At 41.8% G+C, this 19,308-nt stretch overlaps 1 protein-coding gene across 4 annotated transcripts in view; it reads right to left on the minus strand.

Annotated features, from left to right (window-relative positions):
* Positions 1-6,797: 6,797 nt before the first annotated feature.
* The window catches only part of LOC116216427 (uncharacterized), a 53,787-nt gene continuing 41,276 nt past the window's right edge, over positions 6,798-19,308 (minus strand). The window contains exon 5 of one of the 4 annotated variants that reach the window (XR_014882315.1): positions 6,798-8,775. Coding sequence is in view for 3 of the 4 variants with exons in the window: in XM_085220299.1 (XP_085076425.1) it covers positions 8,656-8,775 (120 nt within the window). In the remaining variant the exon portion in view is untranslated. Of the gene's footprint in view, positions 8,776-11,806; positions 12,721-19,308 lie in introns of those variants that run through there. The other 3 variants (XM_085220302.1, XM_085220299.1, XM_085220300.1) reach the window with 3 other exon arrangements.

A 19,308-nucleotide genomic window follows, 5' to 3' on the forward strand; every position in this document is an offset into this window, starting at 1 on the left:
CTTGGCACAGAGTAGGCCACAGAATATGCAGATAAATTAGTTCTTCTGGAATGTCAAATAAAACTAATTTCTGCCTCAAGGATTTCCTCTAATCAGAAAACCAAGAGAGCAGCAAACTCCATTTAATTCACTTTGGACTGCTGCCTCTTCACATAATTCTGAGCAGCAAAACCTGGTAACCATGCAACATCTCTTCCCAAAACCAAACATTTGCTCACACACTAGTGAAATTAACTGTAAAGACTATATTTGTTAATACCACTCTGCAAAACTTGCAAACAACAGCATTTTAGTGTGGGAAAAGTAGTAATTTTACCAGATGTGTTAAGCATTTGGATTAATTGCAGCCTAATGATAAAACAAATATCCAGTAGCCCATGCAGTCTGTCCATCAGTTTGGTCAAGTGAGTGTCGCTGAGTATATTGCTAGTTTTGCTTCTAATGTTTTAGGATAGATGTGATGCTAAGCTGTTGCGTTTTGAAAAAAGGCATTCCAACTTTTTTTCTCTGATTGTCTGGCTAAGTTTTATCCAAATACATCACAGAAGGAGTACTGAAGGAAATTAGAATCACAGAATCATTAAGGTTGGAAAAAAACTCTAAGTATGACCATCCACCTACTGCTCACTAGCTATGTTCCTTAGTAACACATCCACATGCTTCTAGAACACCTCCAGGGTGTGACTCCACCACCTCCCTGGGCAGCCCATTCCAGCACCTGACCACTCTTTTGGAGAAGAAGCTTTTCCTAATATCCAACCTGAACCTACCTTGGTGCTGTCTCTTATCCTGTCACTGTTACCTCGGAGAAAAGACCAACCCCCACTTCATCAAAACAAGGAAGCACAGACATGCCTGCTCTCATACTGTGAGTGTGTGGGCTTGGGAACAGGAAAGGCTCTGTAGATGATACATAAGACACACGTTTGTTTATTTAAAATAGCAGTGATCTACAGCGAATCTCAGCGGTGTTGATCACACTTACCAGAAATATGTCCATCTGCACACAAGCAGACTCCAGAGATCTCAGATCCCATTACACACAACACAGACTGAGAGAGCGCAGCCAAAAGACATGCGTGGCATTTACTTGTTACTAGTAATGTAATCTTTTAACTCTAAAATATTCTATGATTCTGTGGGTCTAAAATGAGACATCACCGTCCAGGCTATACAAACAGCACAATGTTGAAGTGATGGAATGAGAAGCTATTATTTCATGCTTTGCTCTGTCTTGTATTTTTCAAGTAAAATTAAATCCCAGAAGACTTAATTAGTCCAATGCTTATCAAGAAACCCACTTCGGATTCATCAGTTGGAGTAAATTCATTGTAGACGCTGGACTTAGCTGTTTCCCACTGTTCTGAATGCAGGAGCAGGACTATGCAGCCAGGGCAGCACAGCAGCCCAGTTGAGTCCTTCTCACTCAAATCACTCTTCATCACATGCCTGTGGTCGATGAACAATTTAAATGCTTCATGAGTTATTCCTCATCATGGGACCTGGAGTGTTGCATACTGCCTAAAACCTCACTTGGCAATAGTCAGGAATAGAGATGAGCTGTTGCAACCCTCAGTCATAAAAAGAAAATTGAACACGAGACTCAAATAACTCAAAATAATAGAAATAAAGAAAAATGCCTCTTTAAAAAAAAAAAAAAAAAAAGGAGTGAGAGAAAAGCTATTGCAATTACTGGTGTTCCTAAATTATAACATTAGTAAGTCATAGTGTGGTAGTGAGTTCCAAAATCAGCTCTGTTCCTTGAATAGTCTACATGTGCACAGCAATCACAAGGTAAATCACAGCCACTACAGTCACATAATTAAGCAAAAATGTTTCTGCTTATTTTCCAGTATATCAGTTACTGAAAGTAGGCAGTGGCTAACTGCAGGCCATTTGTCAATGAAGTAAAATCTGAAGCATTAATTCCCTTTTGCCAAGGCAGTGCTTTGAAACAAGACAGCAATCACCATTGTTGGAATGCTGCAATAAAAACATGTAGGTGAACTTCCTAACTGATGGTGATGATCACCATCACTTTTCAAAATGAAATCTGACTTTCTTAATTCACTGCCAGAATTCTCAGCTGGATCCCATAGCACACAGTCCGCTGCATTTTGCCTGCAAGGTCAAGGGAGATATTGCATACTGAACTGCAAGGCAAAGCCTGGAATATAAGTTTTAAGCTTGCATCAGGATAGCGCCTCCATTTAATCAATGCACTTTCACTTCTGAGACGAGGAAAGTTGTCATAGAATTTCTGACTTGAACTTAAGAACCAATCAATGATGGTTTTCTCCAGTACCTTACAACTCTTTGCTCTTGGTCTGCCTATAGCAGCCCCTCAAATGTCCCCATGAATTCTGCTATAATTTGAAGGGGATTAATCATCCTGCTTCCCAGGAAGAGTGGAATATAAAATACCACTGCAGAGACAACAGAAGTGTAGAACTGTCATACCTACTAGTAGTATCATAGCTAAGTCCTTCCTCAGCTTATCAACAAATTACAACCTATTTAACAAACTGTGCATATCTGCTCACATCATTAGGGTGATACTGGAATGGTAGGTAGATCCTTCACAGTAAAAACGAGTGAATAATCAACTACTTATCCCTGAGATACTCCAGTGAAGTTATCTCAGAATCCAAGATAACAACAACAAAAACACAGGAGATATTTTCACACAGAATAAACATCCCCACACCTGTTCCACTGTTAGTGGCCACAGGATGCAGACAGGCACTACTTTGCTCAGAGGAATCAACATGTATATGAGAGCTGCTTGTGATTTCCAACACTTCTGATCTCACATACCATTGAAATTTCTGGGCATTTCTCTAATGATAGAGAGGTTATGGATGCCCCCATCCCTAGAGACACTTGATGGGGCTGTCTGGGCAGTCTCAGATCTTCAGCAAGCCACAGGAACCAGTAAGGAACAGATTTTTGGAAGGCATCTTGGGAGCTGCAGGAAGAAGAGTCTGAAGAATTAGGACCCATACGTCCATCTTGCCTGTGACTACAGCTAAGTGTCAGGGAAATAGCTCACTTTTTCCAGCCACTTTTGTGACTCCCCTTGCATCCCCTTGGCTGACTCAGCCAGCTGTGAACTGCAGGCAAAGCACAGTCCTTTCTTTTCACTCGCATTCTCCCTCCCCATGTTCAGTGTTCCAAGGGTGACTGACTCAAAGCCTGGAGACTGGGAGAAAAGACATAGTGCTTGACATGGAGAGACTTACAGCCATGAGGAAGCACAGATGGCAGGAGGTATACAGAAGATATTTCAAGAATATCATTAAACATAGGTTTAAAAGTCCTTTAATGGAACCTAAAGCAACTGGCATTCAATTTCCATGCATTTAGTGTATGATTTACATTAAACATTAATCATAATCCTTGAATATTTAGGCACAAATAATCCATGTGTTTTCTGACACACGTGTTGATGTTGGATTTATAGTTAAGATATTCTAAAGATTAAGTGCTCCCCTTAGTGTTAGCAATTTAGAAGGCACACAGCTATTTCCTCTCGTCTAAATATGTAATGATGCAACAGCCAAAATAAATACTCCTGAACACAGTCATGTTGAAGCTCCCATGATATCAATGGGACGTGGTTTAAATGTAAGTAAAATACTTCTTATAAGAGTTTGGCTGGATCAGAGAGAAATAAAAAAATGTAAGACTACATCCAATATACACTCATAATCCTTTGCATAGGAAAAGGCATAATTGCAACTTAATTTGAGGAGTTTTGCAAAGAGATGTCTTTAAATTAAATTTATTAAATACATGCAACATAATTGCACCTATAAAAAATGAAGCCATTAAAAAAAATTATTATTATTGAGTTATTAGAGCGAATAGTATTTATGAAGCACTGAAACTTTGCCTGCTGCACTGAGAAACACAATACTGACCAAAAATTGAAAGCCCAAAAACCCTGTCCCCAAATTGTTCCACGTGGGAATTCTTCCACAGCAGAGAAATACCTGCTTTGCACAGGATCTCAATGGTGGGAAGACTTTGCACTCATTAAACTTGTCCATCACAGAGCTCAACCGGCACATACAGAAGAGAAGTAGAGGATGAGAAGAGATGATGGGAAGGGGTGATGGCCCATGAGGCACAGAGTGGGCTCAGTGACCTATCCACAAGCCATTTTATCCCTGCAAACCCAAGAAATTAGGGAAATAGAGACACCGTCACACATCCTTCCTTCTTAATGGCTCAAGGGTGTCTATGACACAGGTGAAAATAATCACCAGAGAAGCTTGGTGTTGCAGCAGAAGAGGGATCAGTGACCAAACCAAACACGAAAGCAATGGTTGTACTGGTTTTGTACTGGCTTCACGCCATCACATAAGTTGAAATTGCTCCTCGCCAGACTCAAAGAGGTAATTTTCAAATGGTTACATTTCATGGAATAGGTGGGCTTTCAAGAAGTGATTTGGAGAAGGAAATGGAGGGCATTGACACACATTAATCAGAAGGCAGCATGGAAAGAGGCCCCCAGATGGGAGTGGGGAAAGTAGACAAAAGGAGCAGTCACGGCAGATCACCAAGGGCAGGAAAGAACGGAGTAGAAATAAAAGTGCTATTTTAGGTAAGGTATGAAACGCAAAGCGCTTGTAGAGTTCAAATACTTCTGGGGGCAAAAGAAGAGATGAAAACAACACAGAACCAGGAACGCAGGAAATAAATTGTGTGAGGTGGTGGGTTTGCCTGAGGGATTTGGAGCAGACTGAGGGACCTGGAGAAAAATGGGCCCAATTCAAAGAGTAGGATATAACTGGAGCAAGGAATGACCGGAGAAAGGTTTCAGGTTTTGGCAGAGGAGACAGTAAGGATACTATACCTGTTGAAGTACCAGGGAGGGAATTAAATCAGCTCAGGAGAAAATGGAAAGACAAAAGTTCCTCTGAATAACATCTCCTAGACATTTAAAAATGTTACTGTTTCCTCTAAAGGGAAGGCATAATGAGGAAACAGGAATGCTATAGTGAAAAGAGAAGCAAGGAAATCATTCAGGACTAGAAGAGTTTTTTTATGATAAGGGCAGTGATGTTGCCCAGAGAGGTGGCAGATGCCCTGTCCCTGGAGACATTCAAGGTCAAGCTGAAAGGGGCTCTGAGCAATCTGATGTAGATGTAGGTGTCCCTGTTCATTGCAGGGGAGTTGGACTAGGTGGCCTTCAAAGGTTCATTCCAACTCAAACTTGTCTGTGATTCTGCGATTCTGTGAAGAGCTCAAATCAAGGGAGGAAAAGGGCTAAGGGAAGGAAAGATACACGTACGTGTGAAATGGCGGCTAGTGTGACTGCACGCATACACATCACCTTTCCATTCCTCTTTCTGCACAGCAGAGGCACCCAACACCACTTCAGAGCTGAGCTATGGCAGAGGCTGTGTCCTAAGTGCTCATCAGTGTTACTGATAGACACTGGAAAAAATATATATAACAGCAGAAAGAGCAAACTAAAATGGATTGCAGTGCAACCACCCGGTTGTCTGGAAGCTCTAGGCCATGTCTTCATCTCATACAAGCTGGTGTCATTGCACAGATGTGTCTGGAGATGCTTTGATTTACAGCAGTGCAGAGGAGTTGCCCCTGTGTTCCCATCTCTCACAGGAAAGAGCAATTGTGTTTTTTTTCTGTGAGAAGACTTTGAGCCCAAACCCTCACTGAGAAGAAAACTGAATGCTGTATTAATAAAAGAAACCTCCTACCAGTGTTTCAGTAGTATAAAATTCCATGTATTTTCTTTTTAAGTGTTTTTAATATAACTTCTGGACACTAGACAATCTTGAAATCCTATTGTACCTCCCTTCATCCCCAGTTTGCACTTTCCCTCCCAGCCAGGATGAGGTCCTAACAGTTACAGTGCTTCATTTTCTGTTTTCTAATTTCAGGCATATGTTTTCCAAAGTAACCTTTTTGGTGTCCTCCTTCAGCAAGCCTTAATGACATGTTTACATTCTCATTTAAAGTGTTTCTTTATCTTAAGTGAGCATGATAAATAGCTGCATTGTACAATGGCTTTCATTTTACATGACTGAGTATCACTTCATATCAGTGGAAATGCAGACATGGTTTTTCTTCAAGAATTTGAAACTAAATAGCTGATGCACATCTGTTTAAATTTAATTTGAACCTAAGGATCCCAAGCTGAAAATAAAATTGGAAAAAAGAAAAAACTTTTTTGTGTGTTTGTTAAAGCAAGTAGAATAGCAACATTACTTTTTTTGCTTTTATTTCTTGTTCCCTTAGAAGATTATAAACCCCAAACTTTAAGGAAAATCTTTCTAAAATCAGTTGCTTTCATTCTGGTATTCCAGTTTCTTTTATCTTTCACACCATGTCTTCCTAGAGCTCTGTTACACCACATACTCTTCCCCCACTGTGTAAAATACCAAGCCCTCATCAAATGAACATCTGCAAAATGTAATTCTCCCTGAATATCTACCTTGCAAGACCTTACAGAGGAACCAGGAGCAGCACAGCTGCTCTGGGGAGCCCCAAAGAATCAAGATGAAAAGGTGCATGGGTGAAGCCTGAATTCTTAACCCCAGACAGATCTGCTAAGAAAAGGGCAGGCACGCAGCAAGGTGTTTTCTTCCCCTAGAGCAGCCATGGGTCAGAAGCCTGACTTCTGTGCCCACAGCAAACGCTTCCCCAGCTTCCTATTCCTAGCTAAGTCAGAATGAATGAGCAGCCCGAAATATGACTGGAAATACTAATCAGCAACCCACCCCACCCCCTCTCCAGTGTAGCAGTTGTCTTAGGCTTTGGGACAGTCCTGGCCTTTATCTGGCCAGTCCTGGCACCTTCTAGGATGTATTTCAGAGGCACTGGTTTCCCAGTGTATCCCAGTCAGATTAGGGCTGCTCCAGTTTGTGTGAATATGAACCGTCAGGTCTCGGATAGCCTCGATATCCTCCTAAACAAATGCACAGGCTACAGGACAGGCTGAACAAAGCTTTCATGACCCCTTGCTAACAAAACCCGCCTCTGACTCAGTTTTTGGCATGAGAGAAAGAAAGGAGGGATCCTTCTGAGACATGCTCAGTGGGAGGCCTTCAGCAAGGAAACATCAGAAGGACCCACCAGATGGACGCTTGGACGACATCTAAAGCTTTCTCACATTTATTTTCCTTCCTCCCCACCCCCTTTCCCGCTCCCAGGCACTTGGTTTACCTCTTCCCTACTCGCCTACAAAGTGGCTGTTCAAAGCGCTGAGGCCGCGATGGAAACCCACACGTGCAGATGGGAGCACAGAGGCTGACACTCTGCACGTGCCGGCTGCTGCAGGAAAGCTCCTTTGAGCCTGAGGCCTGGCTGCAAAGCACGCAGCATGGGAGTCTCGCTCCTGTACCCCTTGTCCATGCTCTCCATTGAGGGCAGCCTCCCGGACCAGGCTTGTCTGCATATATGAGCTGAGTGGAAGGGGACCCTGCACCATGTGCTGATGCCAACAAGCTGCCAGCAAGACATCCCATGGGCAGGGTGTGGAATGAGCTACTTATCCAGACTTCCCAGGGTCCTTGTTTTATGCAATGAAGGCAGCAGAAGAGAAGGAGAAAGGAGTAGAAGAAAGGCTCTGTACTGAATTCAGTGGAATTTGGGGCTGATTTAATCAGGAAAATTATTCCAACCACTTAAATTGTTATGGTTTCCTCTTTGATTGAATGGTGGTATTCATTTAAGCTTTCAAAAGAACAGATACAATTGCAATATACATTTGATAGTGACTATTTTTAATTCTTTTCCATGTAACTTACCTTGTACATCTTTATTCTTTCTTTTTAGATATAATTATTTCACTCTTCCTCATACTGAGTGCATTTCTTTGCTAACAGGACAAAAGGCATCAGTTTGTCATTTTAAGTTGATCTATTTTCTTCAGGTCCTTGGTGGAAAAAAGAAATATCTCATGCTTTAAAAGACAGCAAGTGTCCTGTCTTGTCTTGTTATTCCATTGGGAATGAATTATTCTTTTATGTATGCTTTGATGTTGAAATAAAAGGACCTTTAAATACTATTTCACCGTACTGGTTATAAAAATGGTGCAATTTCCTTGTTATTTGTCTTATTGGAAGCAAGTCAGCGACAAAAGCACAAATATCATATACACAGAAACTTCCTAAATAGCCCTTTTATCCGCAGTGTTCTGTTTCATCGAAGGACTCCAAACCCATTGTCTGTGAATGAAACTCTGTCATTATTGTCTGCATGTTGTTATTCTCACTCCAGCTCTGAGTACGGATATACACTCGTTTCTGCAGTAATAGTCAAAGCAATATATCATATCCTCACTTAAGTATGGGTTTAACAGGAGAGGCTGAACAAGGTCTGGAGGGTATGTCTTCAGTTATGTGTTGCACAAGTGGCTGTATGAGGCTTCTGTATTTCACCTTCCCAACACTGCTTCTTAGATAGCAGCCTGATTCAGAGAAATTCGTATTTGTGACTCTGGTGGCAGTTATGCAGGGTCGTACATTTACAAGTTTTGCATCAAATCCCACCAGAATGAAACCTGAATACAGCATAAATTCAGCTCACTGTATGTCTTCAGTCACGAAGGCAGCTCACTCCAAGAAAACTGCAGCCTACACAAAACTCAAAGCCCTGAGTCTTACAATTCACTTGCACTCATACAGATACGCTGACTCTGAATGCTCTTTCCATTTGTTCCGCTAGAAGCCGAAGAAAGATCCAGCCTTTGCTTTTCATCCAGGTTACATTGTTGCACAGAGATGCGTTCAGACCTGACTTAAAAAAAAAAAAAAAAAAAAAAAAAATCAGTACGACTGAAAGCAACTTGTCCAATATCCTCTGTCACACCGCCCCCAGAATGTGTGATTCTGTGATTCTGTGTTAGCACTTCCACTCTGGAAAGACAGCATGCCTCACCACTGAACCATAACATACCTAATGTTATACAGAGAAAGGCAATCAGACTGCTAGTTCCTAAATGGATCCTAATGAAAAGCAAAAAAAAGGTCAGTGTCAGAAAGAACAATGAGCATTAAAATAAGAGGAAGATAGACCTTCTATTAGCTTTTGTTTATAACCACAGAGAGTTCCTCTGCTATAGCCTGCTGCTCCTTAGAATTGAACATCACAATACATTTGTACTGTTGACAGTTTAAGTCAGCATAAGTTAGACAGGAGTTATGGTGAAATCTCTTATAAATTATTGTTGAAAGGGTATATTGATCACGGGCATAAAACAGCCATTGAAAAGCAATGACTGCCTTAAAACAGGGAGACAGGCCTGCACTTGTCATTTGAGTCAATGCAAAGATGCAAGAGCAAACTGTGAGAAATTCTGTTACTTTGTTTTATCATGGAATCATAGAATGATATGGTTAAGCCTGTTTCAGAATCATCCTAGAATGAACTGACATCATCAGATAAGATTATCTCACAATCAGCCCTGCACAGGGGCAGAAAGTTATGGCTGTGAGAATTCATGGGGGAGTAATAGAGGAGTCAGGCTGACAGATTAGAAAAATCTCTGAAAGCTCTGCTTTGTCTTATTCTAGGAATAATAATAAGAAGAACCAAATATAGCTGATCACTACTGACAAAAATCCTACAGGCAATGAGGTGGTACAGGTTGCATGGGGCTGTCAGGAACACCCAGCATGGGCTAGGGTGGAGAGCTGTACTCGACATTTGTGATCAGTGGACACAAGATCAGTGTATCAAGGAGGAAAGCCATTTTATTCCTGGCTTTTCAAAATACTTCGGGATGAAAGACCAAATAATAAAAGCTTAGCTACATAACAAATAATTCTGTATTTTACAGGTCTTTAAAAAACACTTCATAATGTTTAACTAGTAATTTAAGCCCAGTTGGGGTGTTTCGACTACAAAGCAGAAAGCCTTTCCACAGCCAATTCTGAACACAAGAATCTGAAATACAAAAGATCTTCAACAAATTTTAAATGGAGAACAATGTTGTATTGTCAGAGATTGGATTTAGTAGGTGTCTTTGGTGTTTAGCATCCCAGTATCTACATGTCTTGGCTTCCTGAAAGGTTGAGCTGCAGCTGTGGTATACAGAGACTGGAAAGTTTGTGGTAGAGCAGAAAAATTCTAGGTTTCCGTGTGCCTTAGCTTGCTGAACAATACTGCCTCTTCTCACTCACCCAATTCGTCTTTCCCCCGTGGGAGGGAACTTCACATCTGAGAGCAGAAACAGATTACCTGGTCTCTGCTCTCTCAAAGGGATTTTGTGTTGAGTTTGCTTCTGCTCTCTTCGTTTCTCACCTACAAAGGAGAGTACAATGCTCTGGCTACATTGTCCAAAAGGTATACATTTGTACTTGGTTATGTTTGGTATCTGCTAAGTTGCAGTACGGGATGGAGCTGGAGCTAGGGCAGCTTGTCTTCGGGGTGATCCTTTCTCTTTTGCTGATTTTCATCTCAGTTGCCTGATTCTTCTACACACCGTATATGCCTTGAATGTACCTCACACATAATGTTAATATAAAAATTAAAATTCCTGCGGAGTGCTTGAGGCATCTCTTGGTAGTGCTTCTGGCACTGTTAACTTCTTCCAGGACCTGTACAGGTTCCCAGACGTGGAAGAGCAGAATAGTGAGAACTGAAGTAGTTTCCAGTAACACAAGGATCAGGCCCAGGAAAGCAGTCCATTTCCTCTGGAAAGGAAAGCCCCCCACCTCTTTTGCTATAAATATATCAGATTTCTGTGCTTTGTTTTGAGACCAGTTTCCTAAGGAAACAAGGTCTATGCAGTCATGCTGTGTCTGTCTGTTTCTGTTCCCCACTGGTAACTATCGTTAGTCCTCTCAACCAGATTTGACAGAGAGGGTTTTGACAGACAGAAATACACCAAGATTTTTTGCACCTTCATGACCAGGAAGATAAATCGTTTGTTATTCTTGATGTCTCCCCTAATATACAACCTTTACCATGTGCCTTTCCCATCTGAGACAGAGAATCCAGAGGAGGAAAAGACTTTATGAATTAGATTGGAAGGAAACTGGGTGATGTTAGTTCCTCTGTTCCGGGAACTACTTGTTTAGTTTAACCTCTGCAGGAAGTGTCCAGCATGACAGGTTTCAAGCAGTCAGTGTCCCAGAATACTTTTTTTTTGATCCTGGACATTTAAGTTTTCCAAAGTTACAGATGTTTTCAGAGATCTAAGAGAGTACTGTATTGGTCTTTGAACACTGAAGAGATTCTGATGCTTTTCTGTCACCCATCTTCCTGCCTTCCTGATGTCTTTATCTTCTTGGAGTAAGAAGGCTTTGAGGTGCACAGGGAGAACTCTTTTTCTGAGCTCCTACTCATCAGCATGACCAAGGCTTGACTCTGTGGGCTTTGCAGATCATGCAAACATCTGCACCTCTGCAGAGTAGGTGGACAACAGGAGTCCAGTCATGGTAGTAATTTGTATTCACCTGCTCAAGTGCATTCGTCTCAAACCAGATCAAAGTCAAACCTTAAGGATCCTGTAAGAGAGCATTTTATAATCATGTTGCACAGCAATGAAAAACGCACATAGCATGAGGCAGTCTGCTCTCCAGAGAGTCTTATTTGTGTTACAACCCTCTATTAATCACACCTGTGACATTTTCCTGAGATGTATAAGCATAAAATCATCACTTTTTTTTCTTTAAATAATGATGCTGCTTTATCTACTGCTTCTTCATATAACACATAACAAGAACAAAATTGGTGCTTAAAGAGTGGAACATATATCAAGAAAAGATACTATAGTTCAGAATTGCATTTAAGTTCCATACAGGAACTTATTTCCTCTTCTTTATTTAACAAGTTTATCATGTAGACATATCTATCTTAAGGCAGACATGAGTATTCATTGCAAAAAAAGACAGCCATTTTTATGTAAAGCATAAACTAATGAAGTAAGAAAAAGTATTGAGAGATTTTTGGCTATTGCATTTGGATCCTGAGCACGGTGTTCACATGGCCGTTGCTTTGCTGGATCTTGCCTCGCTGATGGCTTGTGGCATTGATTTATTGACATGCCCAAACTAGAAATTAAGGCAGCCTCAGGGGAGGATATCAACTAACCTGTAAATTGGAACATGTGTTTTGGGTTTTTTTTGTTGTGCTTTCTCTTTTTTTTAAAACGAGACTTCTGCCACTGACTTCAACATTTTCCATTTACCAACAAAAAACATTCTTGTTTCATATCTTAGATGTATCAGACCATAACAACAATTTAGGACAATGGACTCAAGCTGACTTCTGCCAGAGGAGGATCTGCTTTTTCCTGTACAGCACTAGGAAGAAGAGCTACTTTCTTTTTCACAAACCTTTTCCAAAATTAAGACTAACCTCAAGTAACAAACAATGAGGTCAGTGAAAACTGAATTCTAGCCAGGACGTTATCAAGCTGGTGAAAGAGCATTCTTACAAAGCTGTTTACCACATCTGCCCACAGGAGACACCCCTCAGTCCCTGCCTTAAATCACCCCCACGCCAGGTTTCTCCCAGTCAGTCAAATTTTGTCTGAGTCATTCCTCCACCCACTCAGGCGGACACGTGGGAGCAGCAGCCAAGGGCAGACATTCACTGGGAGCTTGGCCAGAGCGAGGGCTGACGGGGCACGCTGGGCCCAGATCACTCAATGCCATCTTTTTGTAACCAAATTGCAAGGCAAGGATGCGAACTATCTCTGTGCTGGCAGAGATCCTTGCATGACAGAGTCCGATCCTGAAGGGAAAGAAAATGGTGTTGATAATTCTGTCATCTGAGATACTCATGAAGCATCTGCAAGGCATTTTTGAGGCAGAAACAGTGTTTCTGGAAGCAGCAGAAATCTTAAGCCCAGAGGAGGTTCAGAGGACCACCTCACACTCAGGAGCACAGTTTGCTGAGAAATGCCAGTGCCACTGAGACTTAAGTCAAACTTCACCTGCAGCCAATGGGAGGTAACATGGATTTTTCTCTATGTCACTGTCAAAGAGCACAGCACCAGCTGGAAAAGCATCACCATCCCTTCCTGCATAAACAACCCTGAGTGGTGACAGCTGATGGGATGTCCTTATCCATCCCAGGAACCACTGCACCCACAACTGCACTACAGCTCCCAGCTTGTGCAGGGTGCTATCACGATCTCATCAGTGTCGTGGTAACTGGCATGAGGTGTCTGGGGTCTAGCCGAGAAAGTTGTGTGCTTGGTGGCAAAACACAGCATAACTACAGTCATAATTCCAGGAAAGTGCTTTGTAGTGTCTGTACACCAGTTTCCATGCTTGCCATTTGGCCTAATCAGCTGGGTCATTTCCTGTATACATATACACACAGGAGAGCATAGGATAAAACCACCTTTTAGTTTCATTTCCTTATGGAAAGGCAAACCCAAATCCTAACAGCCATATTTTCCTTACAACTTTTTTACTAGACTGTTTGCATACACTGCTATTCTACCTGACTACTCTCAATTACCTTAATCTGATTTTCAAACACTGTAACACAGGACAATATTAGCAAGAATTGTTTTTCCAAAAGATTGAGTTCCGATGTCAGTTTACTTCTTCAGTTCTGGCAGATGAGCTACTTGTTCCTTGTTCCTCCCCATTCTTCTAAATCTGAAGGAAAGGTGCTCTCGCTGGCTTTGCATCTGTTGCAGTGCAATGCAATGGGAACAGGAATGGCTCTGAGCAACTGCTTTAAACTGCTGTGCACTCATCTGATGGTGAACACCACTTGAGTCTCTCTTCTCACTGCACTTATTGTGCATAAGTAACAGGAAAAATGCAGTGTATTTCAGGCAATGTGCAAATCCATGTTCTGTGAATCAGAGGGTTTCTTCTTTTCCCTTTGGTCTTACAGATGTGCCCATACCAGGTATTCTTTGTTTTTGCTTGTCTGGATTGTTCTGAATAGCATCCAGTTGAACAAGTACTGAAGACAAATACTTTTTGTTTATTCAGTAAGCTCTGGATGCATTTGCACTGATGCTAAGGCGAAAGGAAAATAACGCCCTTGATCTTTCCTTCAACCACCAAGACCAGAAGACAGAGGAAGTCCACCACCTGTCCCTAGATCTCCATCTCCAACATCAGACAGAAGAAAACAATTGCCTTCCTTGGAGACCTCACAAAGCATAAAGCCTGTTAGTAAATAAAATTCCCATGCCAGAAACTTTGGGAATAACTCCGTTGTTATTGTTACAGCAAAATCCCCACTGACTCTGAAGGACTTTCATGTGAACGGAAAAGGGTCTGAAAAAGAAGCTGAAATGATTGCTGGACACAAGTCCAACATCGTTTCCGCTGCTGTAGATCCAGGGCCTGGTGGTTCAACCAATACATTCTCCAGCCTGAAAACACTTGGCTTTTATTGTTGCTTGCTCTTGATTTTCACAGGCTACCACAGCTCAGAGCCTATGAGGATGGGCATGGGGTGAACAGTGCTCATGACTAAGATGATGTGGGATTTCAGGTATGAAAAATGATGCTTGCAGTGAGCATCATGTGTCAGTAGTTATTCAGTCATCACACATCACTAACAAGGAAAGAACAAGTCACTGTTACAACCATTCATTATTATTTTAATAGTAGCCATGTTTTAACTGAAACAGTGATTGTAGTCAGACAAAAGCAGCAGTTCCATATTTGGTCTCCAAACATGAGGCTTCTAAATATCTGGATGAAGACCATGCCTACACTTTCCAGCTCGCAAAATCAGTCATCAGGGTCACTCGCAAAAAAAAAAACATATTGTATCTGTTTCTGCTTCAAGCCACTTAGGTCTTGTCAACTTCAACCCAATCTACTCTCAAGGGTGCTGCCTTCCTGTATAGATGTGTGTGGATGGATCCAGGCTGACCTGTGGTAAGGGCATGGAGGAACAAAGTGCAGCAAAAGAGAATGCAGAGATTTCTTATAAACTGATGCAAGAGAGCGTTGGCATTACAGCAGTGGCCATGTTGCTGAGGTGCAAAGCTGAAATAAGGCAAGGGATAATGCTCTAATTAAAGTTCTTACAAATTATGGGTCAGAAATAAAGGCATTCTACTTGTTCAGTGCATCAATAGGAATCAAGAGAGTGATTCCTACTCATGACTTAATACATAATCCAGAAACATTTAATTTTTCCAACACTCAGATTGCACACTTTCAAAGAAAGTAAAAAGAACAAGAGCAGTAGGAGAAACAGTGCACTAATGCCTGTAAAATTCCTTCAGATATTGGCTTTACAGTAAATTAAAATAGAAATTTTAATCATCTCTTACTTATCCTGAGTGAGATAGATGGAAGCAAGGCCTCTGGGTAACTGTAACGTATCGCTTTCATTGCACACTAACAATTTATTAATGTTCTTTCATTTTAATTTCCCAAAACCATCGTAATTAATTCTCAAACTTTTCTGACTGTATGAAGTCTTCTATTCAAAGGAAGGTGTCCTCTCTCCTGCAGGCTTAGAAACCCCAGCCTGTGATTAGAGGGCCAGGCCTTTAACAGTTTATAAGCCATTTTCTACACTTTTTAAGAGATTTCTCCGTCACCTCTATTTAGAAACTTCTCCCTGTTCCAGCAGTGGCAGGTCCCTCACCTCACCTCTCGGCACAAGCTCAACAGGCATGCATGTGTGTGCTTAGCCCTGAGCCTTCGCGGCCGAGCAGAGATTGCCAATTGTACTGCGCCATACTTAATTAAGTAGCAGTTTTATGAGGTGGACTGCAGCACACAGGGGACAGGCACGAGACCACCAGATTTATGGCGTTTCAGTGCCAAGTTGACAGGGCGGCTGTATTCACACAACAAGAAACGCATTGCAAGAAAGTTAATGTAGTGAGAGAACTCTCCAATCTCTCCCCCCCCACAAAAAAAAAGAAAGGGGGGGAAAAAAAAAAAGAGAAAAAAAAAAAAAGACGAGGTAGGAAATTCACAGTTAGGCATTAAAACCCCAGTGCCCAGCATGGCAACATTAAGGTGGCGTCCCGCTGCTGCCTGGCTGCTGGGGTCTGTAATCCTCGGCTGTGGGTTAAAGAGCCCAGATTTTATGGCTGTGGAGGTGTCGGGCTCACCACTGGCGTGTGGACGGCAGGTTCCCACAGTGGCCAAGAGAGGTTGTGATGCATTTGGTACCAGATGGACATCCGTTCAATGGGAATGGGAATAGGGGCTGGGAGGAATGGCTTTAAATATGCTTTTAAAAGAATACTTGTCGTTCTTCCCATTTATCTCGCTCTAATGAATGGCTTCTTGTTTGTCTCAGTGGGAATAACCATTTTCCAGAAAAGCCCAGAATGGTTATGGAAAGTAGGAATTAAATGACTGCAGTAGATGTGTACAGATAATTGAGTTGTTGTGCAGAGTCAAACTTTAATAGGTCTAGATCACAGATAAACTCAGTCATCATTTCCCAGTACCATTTTAGACTAGTAACAGGGAGTGTTCTTGTACTTTTCCCCAACATATGACTAGCCCAGGCAACTACAAGCTGGTGGAGTCAGCTCCATCTATCTTCAACTGATTCTTAGTCCCATGGAGGGCAGGAGAGCAGGAACTGATATCTCCAAGGTACTTCTCCATGGTTTTACTTGAAAGCAATTGTTCAGGAATCCACTTTGAGAGCAGATTATGCTAACCAGAAGAAGGAACCTCCTCACAGAATCAAAGTTTCTACATATACTGTTAACACAACATGCTTCAGCCTGAATTTTTTACCTTAATCCATAACATAGCCACTCCAAATCCTGATGCATACTAAGTTTTGGATTTCTCAGTCCAGACATATGTGTGTATACGTTTATTATGGCTGCTAGGGCCATGTTCTGACAGAAAACAGAGCAGTTTATTGCTCAGACCACACCAGCACAGAAGGTTCCTGGGGCATCCTCTGCTATGTGCTTTTTTCCATGGCTAGTTCCTCTGCTGCATGGCAAAAAAACTCAAAGCTATCATCTATATCTACATGGAAAAAAATCTTTTTGCTTCTTTGACATGTACTGAAGTTAATCTTTGCTACTTAGGAGGCCTGAAGTCGCCAAAAAGAGCCTTAGCTCCAGCACCACCTTGCAACAGTGCTATGGTTTCAGACTGTAGATAGTTTTGATAATCTAACCCAAGAACTGCATAAGACTAATTTGACAAACACTTCTACACTCATACTTAAACATTAATTTAGTTGTAATGAGGCTTCATTCTGTCCCAGGACAATGTGGAGAATGTCGGAATTCCCCACCAGCACTTCCTTTCAGCAGACCAAAAGCAGGATTCTGGCTGTAAGTATTTCCATTCTGGCACCTCCTGCTAGGCAAAATCACCCCCACTGCCAGTCATAATATGCAGGGGAGTACTTGGTGATCCTCTCCTGGCCCGGGAACTTCATAGGGCAGGATGAGGACCTCATGCCATCACAGATGTTCACAGAACATGCATCTCCCTCACCAGCCATGCACTCACAGCCCTACCAACATTTCATCCCCATGAGGTGCCATGCAAAGTGCTCACTCAGCACATCACCGAGGTCTAAGAAGCTCCAAGAAGTCACAGTTCTAATGAGACTTGTCCTACCAATACTGTCTCTTAAATCTCTGGGCACTCAACCGTCTAAATATACTCAAAGCCAATGCAGATACTTCCAACAAGTCTTTCCATCCAGATGCAGCTCCAGTGCTCATCCTAATAGGCAGCTGAAAATTTCAGCCTGCCTTGGGTGCCAGAAAAGCTCCAAAGCTTGAGGTAGTCATGGTGCTGCTGCCCACATTACCAATGTCAAAATGCAGCACCTCTAGCTAGGGAAGAAGGTTGGGGTGATGCCAGAAAGTACCATGAAGAACCATGGGATGCCAACACATCATCCAGCTGTCTATGCTCCCACCACTCACACAAAGTAGAGCTTGAAGCTGTACTCCACGAAAAGGCAAAGAGGAGACAAGGGCCACCCAGTGAAACCTCAGTACAGTAATGATAACAGAGATGAGCGTTATGTATAAACAGTCCAGGTGGAGACTCTGTCCAGTATACCACCAGAGCAATTTGTCCTCTGGGAGACAAACTGGCAGAAAAGGATTTTAGTGAGCTTTACAGCTGAAATCTACCATTGGGTGTTTAAAATATTCTTCCCCAAATACCAAAAGTGACTTTGACCAAAAAGTTTGCTTTCTGAAACAACAGTTCCTTAATTTGGTTTGCACCTTAAAAATTAAGGCAAAAAAAAAAAAAAAATGTTGAAAGAAATGAAAGACCCAAGACTTGCCCTCTGTCTGCTGTTTTGGCATACCTTTTGGGTCTGGCTCTCAGTGCAGATTTTGCACCTCTCAGCATTTGCACTTTTTATACTTGGAGTGTCAGTTCCACCTACAGTGAAACACAGTTCACTCATGAATTCTATATGCAGATCTGGAATCACACGTAGACCACATCAATCTAGGCAGAGTTAAATTTTCTTTTTGGTCATTTGATCATTCATTTTGCATCATTAGAATTAGCATCATTAGGGATTCGAATTTATAGATAAACTCTCCAAAGTGTTCTAGGTACTTCTATCAATGAGTCTATTTATGTTTAAATTAGTTTCATAGAGTGTTTGGAGACATCTACAAATGAAAGAGGCTTACCACAACAAACAAATCCTAACTCATTTGCCAATTTCATGGACAAGATTCTTTAGATTCTCTGTCATAAATAGTCTGGAAAATTTCTGCATTCTTTTCAAAAAAATTCTGTAATCCCTTACTTCTCACCCCCAAAATAGGCAGTCAGTACCACTTCTCTTCATACCTTTGCCTACTTTCTCTTTGTAAATGTCTGAGCAGCAGTGCCCGTGAACTCTCTTCTGCCAGCACCTGGATGGGGCACACTATTTTCCTCTGGGATAATGAGTTCTTGCATAAGAAAAAAGCATTTTCAAAAAGGAAGAAGCTTCTAAATAGATTGTAAAGTTTCCAGTATTATTATTATTTAGGTATGTTCTTGGATTTAGCTAAACACATCCTCTTTTTTTCATCCAGGAATTTTGTCCAGGTGGACTTTAAGGCTAATTTGATACAATTACGGGATCATAGGATATCCTGAGTTGGAAGGAACCCAACTCCTGACCACGCAACATCCAAATCCTATGTCTGAGAGCAGTGTCCAAACGCCCCTTGAACTCTGGCACTTGGGGCTGAGCAGCCTGTTCCATGCCCACCACTCCTCATACAGCTCGCCCTCCGGACCCTTCCCGATCTTCACAGCCTTCCTATGGATGCTCTCTACCTGTCTGTAAGGTGGCCTCTCTGGCTGCTGGGTGTCCTGCATGTTCCTCCTGTCATCACACCACTTCATTCAGTGACAAATAGCTTGA

Source organism: Meleagris gallopavo, chromosome 3, assembly GCF_905368555.1.
Source record: "Meleagris gallopavo chromosome 3, MGAL_WU_HG_1.1, whole genome shotgun sequence".
Taxonomy (NCBI): Eukaryota; Metazoa; Chordata; class Aves; order Galliformes; family Phasianidae; genus Meleagris; species Meleagris gallopavo.